Below are 9,156 nucleotides of genomic sequence, written 5' to 3'. Positions count from 1 at the left end.
ATCCGCACAATCAAATATTCCGTTGCACAACCGTTCGTTCATCACGCAACTCTTGTCTTGAACACAAGTGAACTGTGTAGCCGGATCGCAAGTAGCTAAACAAAGAAAGCATTTTGTCACTTTCTGGAACTGGCGCTCGCCGTTTTGCTAACGCGCACCAGTCAAAAGAGAAAGCTTTCTCCTATGCAGCCGCTAGCTGAAAAAGCCAAACTTAGCGATTACACTGTTTAAACAGAACTTAGGGGAAAAAAAAACAAACCTTGAGAAGCTGTCCTAAACACGCCGTCTTTCAATGTACCCAACTTCGACGTTGACGAGGCAACAGCTCGCAATGAATACTGGTACAAACTGTTTGCCTTCAAGCCTGACAGCCGGACTCGCAGCACGCTGCTGTTCGTTGTTAGATTTAGGCAAGTAGTGAGAACGTTCAATTCGCAATACGTCACAACGTATGCCAAACTGCTTGCATTGTAACCAACAAGTGCACTAGGAGGGCCCCATTGCAGCAACACTGATGTTTGCTCAGAGTAAAGCGTTGGCGTAACTACTACATCGGATACCTCTCCTACGACACCTAAAGAGTCAAGCGAAATACAGCTGAGTACCGCCTTCGACTATGTAATGTCCTCGACTTCAAGAAATAATCAGACACAGAACAATGAGACGACGTGCGTCTAACTGCGCACTTTTAAGCAGCCAAAAACCTATAAAAGCATTAAACAAACAGCATTCAGAAATACCTGCGCTTGTGTTCACTGTCACATTACTCGACCATGGTCCGGCGCCGCTAGGATTTACTGCTCTTACTCTGAACACGTACACGGAATCCGGGCTAAGTCCCCCGAAAATAACACTTTTAGGCCCATTTTGGCCAACGTCTTGATTAACCCTTAGAATAACCTCCGTCCCCACCAGTTGACACTCGTAGCTAGTTAGCCTATCTTGCGGAACGCCATTGATTGCGTCCCATCCCATTGTTATGCTCGTCGCAGTGACATTTGTTACGCGCAGACCTGATGGAGTACTTACAGGAACAGCTAAACAAAACAATCACTACAAACATTCAAAATGTTCAAAGCGGCACCCCTAGTTTGAATTAACCCTCAGAGTCAGCCAATAGATCGGCGAAGATAGATGAAGAAAACGCATCAATTAAACAACGACTCCTTTGATAGAATAAGATCTACATACAAAAAAATGCAAGTCGTTATTACCGCAACCGGCTGCTGCCAGCTCATCTGAGTTATCTGAGCAGTCTCGAGCCAAATCGCAAGTTCTGTTTTTTGAGATGCACTGACCGCTTTCAACACATGTAAAGTCACTATCTTGACAAGTAACTAAAAAGAAAGAAACGTAAAAATAGAAAAAGAGCATTACAAAGGCTACACTGCACAGTTTGCAAATCAATCCAGGCTCAATTGAGCAGTTTCTGTGTGCACTGTCAGCTCGGGGCGACACCAACATTGCAGTAGGGCTTTAGAGGCGCATCTCTGACTGCGAAACCAAAAAGAAAACGGGGACTTTATGAAAACGTGAAAAGCTGCGTCAGAATTCGGTGCCTCTGCAGACTCTTCTGCCGTGTAAAATGAATGGTCTTTACCACTCATTTTACACGGCATGCAAAAGCAGCGCCTGCGCAGGTCGTAGCAACGCTTTAAACCTGCAGCGCTGAAGGTAAAGACTTCTGCTTGCAATGTAACAAAATGCATTGACGCTCTGAAACTCACCCCTATCCGCTGTTCTGAACACGTTTGTGATTAGCTGTCCCAAAGTCATTTGAGAATCATAAACATAGACGGTGTATCGGTAAGAAGTGGCGGCCTTCAAGTTTGTAAGAGTTACAGACAGCTCTGATGACAAAGTAGAATTCACACAACTTGTGAGCCCATCCAGATCGCAATAAGATACAATGTATTGGAAAGTGGATGGCTCCTCGCCATCTGTAGGTGGTGGAGGCGACCAAGATATTCTAACTGAAGTGGTTTCAAAGTACTTTACCGGAACGATTGTCACATTGCGAACAGCGCCGATCGAGCCTAGAAACAAACGTTTTAAAAAGAAATCAAACTCATCGCTCTCTACAAAACGCGCCCTTTGCTTGGCGCTATCCCTGACAAGCGAAAAGAACTTGTCTACGCTCAACCTAGCTTTTTAAAAAAGACCAACTTGCAACGCATGCTTGCGACACGCTGCCAAGTGTTGATTAGCAACGCTTAGTAAAATACAAAGGACGCTTAGTAAAATACAAAGGACGTTGGCAGCCTTATTCATATGTAAACAAGCGTCTGGACAGGTTTTCTGTTACTGACAAAAGAGCAGTTATTAAAACCTTGGGTGGTTCGAGAAGTTCATAGCAGCGCTTTGCTGCAAAACAACGAACCACCTCCGTGCAGGTGAGCTACGTCTCATGCTGCATTACGTTAGCAATGCATCACGAAATGTAGCTCACCTATGCTTAAACGTTAGGAGATGTTAACTCCTCTTCAAGCCACGGCCATTCCAGAACTGCTCGAAGTCGTTATTAATGAAGCATCTAGCAAAAAAAAAACTCATTCAACAATTTGCGGCACTTCACGAAACATCCGCCCCAGAACAAAACAACATAGCATAAACACCTGAAGTCTGCAGCATTACACCGTAAGAACCGCTGTAAGGACCATCTCCTGACGGGTTGACCGCTTTTCCTTTGAAAAAGTAAAAGACACCAGTAGACAAACCCGTAAAGTTAACACTCAGTGTACTGACAGAAGGCTGTAAATTTATGTTGTCCACCCTTTGCTCAACGCTGGTGTTCGTGTTGATAAACGAGTAGTACTGCACTCTCTCCGACGGATCCTTTATCACTGAGAAGAAAATGGCAATGGAGCTGGAGTCTAAAGCTACTATCGAATCAATTAACGGTGCTGACGTGGGCAACGCTAAAGAAAACAAGCAACAGCACATCAGATTATTGCCTGCAAATGCATCACCGCTTAATCAACGAGATCTTGCAGAAACTTAAACACTTAAATTTCAACTTACAGCAAGACGCTGAAAGCGTTTCGTCTGACTTATCCGCACAATCAAATATTCCGTTGCACAACCGTTCGTTCATCACGCAACTCTTGTCTTGAACACAAGTGAACTGTGTAGCCGGATCGCAAGTAGCTAAACAAAGAAAGCATTTTGTCACTTTCTGGAACTGGCGCTCGCCGTTTTGCTAACGCGCACCAGTCAAAAGAGAAAGCTTTCTCCTATGCAGCCGCTAGCTGAAAAAGCCAAACTTAGCGATTACACTGTTTAAACAGAACTTAGGGGAAAAAAAAACAAACCTTGAGAAGCTGTCCTAAACACGCCGTCTTTCAATGTACCCAACTTCGACGTTGACGAGGCAACAGCTCGCAATGAATACTGGTACAAACTGTTTGCCTTCAAGCCTGACAGCCGGACTCGCAGCACGCTGCTGTTCGTTGTTAGATTTAGGCAAGTAGTGAGAACGTTCAATTCGCAATACGTCACAACGTATGCCAAACTGCTTGCATTGTAACCAACAAGTGCACTAGGAGGGCCCCATTGCAGCAACACTGATGTTTGCTCAGAGTAAAGCGTTGGCGTAACTACTACATCGGATACCTCTCCTACGACACCTAAAGAGTCAAGCGAAATACAGCTGAGTACCGCCTTCGACTATGTAATGTCCTCGACTTCAAGAAATAATCAGACACAGAACAATGAGACGACGTGCGTCTAACTGCGCACTTTTAAGCAGCCAAAAACCTATAAAAGCATTAAACAAACAGCATTCAGAAATACCTGCGCTTGTGTTCACTGTCACATTACTCGACCATGGTCCGGCGCCGCTAGGATTTACTGCTCTTACTCTGAACACGTACACGGAATCCGGGCTAAGTCCCCCGAAAATAACACTTTTAGGCCCATTTTGGCCAACGTCTTGATTAACCCTTAGAATAACCTCCGTCCCCACCAGTTGACACTCGTAGCTAGTTAGCCTATCTTGCGGAACGCCATTGATTGCGTCCCATCCCATTGTTATGCTCGTCGCAGTGACATTTGTTACGCGCAGACCTGATGGAGTACTTACAGGAACAGCTAAACAAAACAATCACTACAAACATTCAAAATGTTCAAAGCGGCACCCCTAGTTTGAATTAACCCTCAGAGTCAGCCAATAGATCGGCGAAGATAGATGAAGAAAACGCATCAATTAAACAACGACTCCTTTGATAGAATAAGATCTACATACAAAAAAATGCAAGTCGTTATTACCGCAACCGGCTGCTGCCAGCTCATCTGAGTTATCTGAGCAGTCTCGAGCCAAATCGCAAGTTCTGTTTTTTGAGATGCACTGACCGCTTTCAACACATGTAAAGTCACTATCTTGACAAGTAACTAAAAAGAAAGAAACGTAAAAATAGAAAAAGAGCATTACAAAGGCTACACTGCACAGTTTGCAAATCAATCCAGGCTCAATTGAGCAGTTTCTGTGTGCACTGTCAGCTCGGGGCGACACCAACATTGCAGTAGGGCTTTAGAGGCGCATCTCTGACTGCGAAACCAAAAAGAAAACGGGGACTTTATGAAAACGTGAAAAGCTGCGTCAGAATTCGGTGCCTCTGCAGACTCTTCTGCCGTGTAAAATGAATGGTCTTTACCACTCATTTTACACGGCATGCAAAAGCAGCGCCTGCGCAGGTCGTAGCAACGCTTTAAACCTGCAGCGCTGAAGGTAAAGACTTCTGCTTGCAATGTAACAAAATGCATTGACGCTCTGAAACTCACCCCTATCCGCTGTTCTGAACACGTTTGTGATTAGCTGTCCCAAAGTCATTTGAGAATCATAAACATAGACGGTGTATCGGTAAGAAGTGGCGGCCTTCAAGTTTGTAAGAGTTACAGACAGCTCTGATGACAAAGTAGAATTCACACAACTTGTGAGCCCATCCAGATCGCAATAAGATACAATGTATTGGAAAGTGGATGGCTCCTCGCCATCTGTAGGTGGTGGAGGCGACCAAGATATTCTAACTGAAGTGGTTTCAAAGTACTTTACCGGAACGATTGTCACATTGCGAACAGCGCCGATCGAGCCTAGAAACAAACGTTTTAAAAAGAAATCAAACTCATCGCTCTCTACAAAACGCGCCCTTTGCTTGGCGCTATCCCTGACAAGCGAAAAGAACTTGTCTACGCTCAACCTAGCTTTTTAAAAAAGACCAACTTGCAACGCATGCTTGCGACACGCTGCCAAGTGTTGATTAGCAACGCTTAGTAAAATACAAAGGACGCTTAGTAAAATACAAAGGACGTTGGCAGCCTTATTCATATGTAAACAAGCGTCTGGACAGGTTTTCTGTTACTGACAAAAGAGCAGTTATTAAAACCTTGGGTGGTTCGAGAAGTTCATAGCAGCGCTTTGCTGCAAAACAACGAACCACCTCCGTGCAGGTGAGCTACGTCTCATGCTGCATTACGTTAGCAATGCATCACGAAATGTAGCTCACCTATGCTTAAACGTTAGGAGATGTTAACTCCTCTTCAAGCCACGGCCATTCCAGAACTGCTCGAAGTCGTTATTAATGAAGCATCTAGCAAAAAAAAAACTCATTCAACAATTTGCGGCACTTCACGAAACATCCGCCCCAGAACAAAACAACATAGCATAAACACCTGAAGTCTGCAGCATTACACCGTAAGAACCGCTGTAAGGACCATCTCCTGACGGGTTGACCGCTTTTCCTTTGAAAAAGTAAAAGACACCAGTAGACAAACCCGTAAAGTTAACACTCAGTGTACTGACAGAAGGCTGTAAATTTATGTTGTCCACCCTTTGCTCAACGCTGGTGTTCGTGTTGATAAACGAGTAGTACTGCACTCTCTCCGACGGATCCTTTATCACTGAGAAGAAAATGGCAATGGAGCTGGAGTCTAAAGCTACTATCGAATCAATTAACGGTGCTGACGTGGGCAACGCTAAAGAAAACAAGCAACAGCACATCAGATTATTGCCTGCAAATGCATCACCGCTTAATCAACGAGATCTTGCAGAAACTTAAACACTTAAATTTCAACTTACAGCAAGACGCTGAAAGCGTTTCGTCTGACTTATCCGCACAATCAAATATTCCGTTGCACAACCGTTCGTTCATCACGCAACTCTTGTCTTGAACACAAGTGAACTGTGTAGCCGGATCGCAAGTAGCTAAACAAAGAAAGCATTTTGTCACTTTCTGGAACTGGCGCTCGCCGTTTTGCTAACGCGCACCAGTCAAAAGAGAAAGCTTTCTCCTATGCAGCCGCTAGCTGAAAAAGCCAAACTTAGCGATTACACTGTTTAAACAGAACTTAGGGGAAAAAAAAACAAACCTTGAGAAGCTGTCCTAAACACGCCGTCTTTCAATGTACCCAACTTCGACGTTGACGAGGCAACAGCTCGCAATGAATACTGGTACAAACTGTTTGCCTTCAAGCCTGACAGCCGGACTCGCAGCACGCTGCTGTTCGTTGTTAGATTTAGGCAAGTAGTGAGAACGTTCAATTCGCAATACGTCACAACGTATGCCAAACTGCTTGCATTGTAACCAACAAGTGCACTAGGAGGGCCCCATTGCAGCAACACTGATGTTTGCTCAGAGTAAAGCGTTGGCGTAACTACTACATCGGATACCTCTCCTACGACACCTAAAGAGTCAAGCGAAATACAGCTGAGTACCGCCTTCGACTATGTAATGTCCTCGACTTCAAGAAATAATCAGACACAGAACAATGAGACGACGTGCGTCTAACTGCGCACTTTTAAGCAGCCAAAAACCTATAAAAGCATTAAACAAACAGCATTCAGAAATACCTGCGCTTGTGTTCACTGTCACATTACTCGACCATGGTCCGGCGCCGCTAGGATTTACTGCTCTTACTCTGAACACGTACACGGAATCCGGGCTAAGTCCCCCGAAAATAACACTTTTAGGCCCATTTTGGCCAACGTCTTGATTAACCCTTAGAATAACCTCCGTCCCCACCAGTTGACACTCGTAGCTAGTTAGCCTATCTTGCGGAACGCCATTGATTGCGTCCCATCCCATTGTTATGCTCGTCGCAGTGACATTTGTTACGCGCAGACCTGATGGAGTACTTACAGGAACAGCTAAACAAAACAATCACTACAAACATTCAAAATGTTCAAAGCGGCACCCCTAGTTTGAATTAACCCTCAGAGTCAGCCAATAGATCGGCGAAGATAGATGAAGAAAACGCATCAATTAAACAACGACTCCTTTGATAGAATAAGATCTACATACAAAAAAATGCAAGTCGTTATTACCGCAACCGGCTGCTGCCAGCTCATCTGAGTTATCTGAGCAGTCTCGAGCCAAATCGCAAGTTCTGTTTTTTGAGATGCACTGACCGCTTTCAACACATGTAAAGTCACTATCTTGACAAGTAACTAAAAAGAAAGAAACGTAAAAATAGAAAAAGAGCATTACAAAGGCTACACTGCACAGTTTGCAAATCAATCCAGGCTCAATTGAGCAGTTTCTGTGTGCACTGTCAGCTCGGGGCGACACCAACATTGCAGTAGGGCTTTAGAGGCGCATCTCTGACTGCGAAACCAAAAAGAAAACGGGGACTTTATGAAAACGTGAAAAGCTGCGTCAGAATTCGGTGCCTCTGCAGACTCTTCTGCCGTGTAAAATGAATGGTCTTTACCACTCATTTTACACGGCATGCAAAAGCAGCGCCTGCGCAGGTCGTAGCAACGCTTTAAACCTGCAGCGCTGAAGGTAAAGACTTCTGCTTGCAATGTAACAAAATGCATTGACGCTCTGAAACTCACCCCTATCCGCTGTTCTGAACACGTTTGTGATTAGCTGTCCCAAAGTCATTTGAGAATCATAAACATAGACGGTGTATCGGTAAGAAGTGGCGGCCTTCAAGTTTGTAAGAGTTACAGACAGCTCTGATGACAAAGTAGAATTCACACAACTTGTGAGCCCATCCAGATCGCAATAAGATACAATGTATTGGAAAGTGGATGGCTCCTCGCCATCTGTAGGTGGTGGAGGCGACCAAGATATTCTAACTGAAGTGGTTTCAAAGTACTTTACCGGAACGATTGTCACATTGCGAACAGCGCCGATCGAGCCTAGAAACAAACGTTTTAAAAAGAAATCAAACTCATCGCTCTCTACAAAACGCGCCCTTTGCTTGGCGCTATCCCTGACAAGCGAAAAGAACTTGTCTACGCTCAACCTAGCTTTTTAAAAAAGACCAACTTGCAACGCATGCTTGCGACACGCTGCCAAGTGTTGATTAGCAACGCTTAGTAAAATACAAAGGACGCTTAGTAAAATACAAAGGACGTTGGCAGCCTTATTCATATGTAAACAAGCGTCTGGACAGGTTTTCTGTTACTGACAAAAGAGCAGTTATTAAAACCTTGGGTGGTTCGAGAAGTTCATAGCAGCGCTTTGCTGCAAAACAACGAACCACCTCCGTGCAGGTGAGCTACGTCTCATGCTGCATTACGTTAGCAATGCATCACGAAATGTAGCTCACCTATGCTTAAACGTTAGGAGATGTTAACTCCTCTTCAAGCCACGGCCATTCCAGAACTGCTCGAAGTCGTTATTAATGAAGCATCTAGCAAAAAAAAAACTCATTCAACAATTTGCGGCACTTCACGAAACATCCGCCCCAGAACAAAACAACATAGCATAAACACCTGAAGTCTGCAGCATTACACCGTAAGAACCGCTGTAAGGACCATCTCCTGACGGGTTGACCGCTTTTCCTTTGAAAAAGTAAAAGACACCAGTAGACAAACCCGTAAAGTTAACACTCAGTGTACTGACAGAAGGCTGTAAATTTATGTTGTCCACCCTTTGCTCAACGCTGGTGTTCGTGTTGATAAACGAGTAGTACTGCACTCTCTCCGACGGATCCTTTATCACTGAGAAGAAAATGGCAATGGAGCTGGAGTCTAAAGCTACTATCGAATCAATTAACGGTGCTGACGTGGGCAACGCTAAAGAAAACAAGCAACAGCACATCAGATTATTGCCTGCAAATGCATCACCGCTTAATCAACGAGATCTTGCAGAAACTTAAACACTTAAATTTCAACTTACAGCAAGACGCTGAAAGCGTTTCGTCTGACTT

At 44.4% G+C, this 9,156-nt stretch overlaps 1 protein-coding gene across 1 annotated transcript; it reads right to left on the bottom strand.

The window, feature by feature from the left end:
• Positions 1–6: 6 nt before the first annotated feature.
• Positions 7–9,149, bottom strand: LOC149875828 (uncharacterized; the record flags this gene model as incomplete). The annotated part of the gene is made up of 19 exons (XM_090076149.1): positions 9,126–9,149; positions 8,720–9,022; positions 7,832–8,140; positions 7,319–7,441; positions 6,845–7,141; positions 6,364–6,678; positions 6,074–6,199; positions 5,668–5,970; positions 4,780–5,088; positions 4,267–4,389; positions 3,793–4,089; positions 3,312–3,626; positions 3,022–3,147; positions 2,616–2,918; positions 1,728–2,036; positions 1,215–1,337; positions 741–1,037; positions 260–574; positions 7–95 (listed from the first exon to the last, which is right to left on the bottom strand). Coding segments are annotated over exons 2-19 (4,095 nt in total), but the record flags the coding sequence as incomplete, so codon positions are not given.
• Between the last annotated feature and the right edge of the window lie 7 nt (positions 9,150–9,156).

Source organism: Hydra viridissima, unplaced genomic scaffold (genome assembly GCF_058129835.1).
Source record: "Hydra viridissima isolate aposymbiotic clone 2 unplaced genomic scaffold, HvirCarnegie_v1 scaffold_168, whole genome shotgun sequence".
Taxonomy (NCBI): Eukaryota; Metazoa; Cnidaria; class Hydrozoa; order Anthoathecata; family Hydridae; genus Hydra; species Hydra viridissima.
Note: the sequence above shows the minus strand (reverse complement) of the source record. Positions and strands in the feature narration are given on the sequence as shown.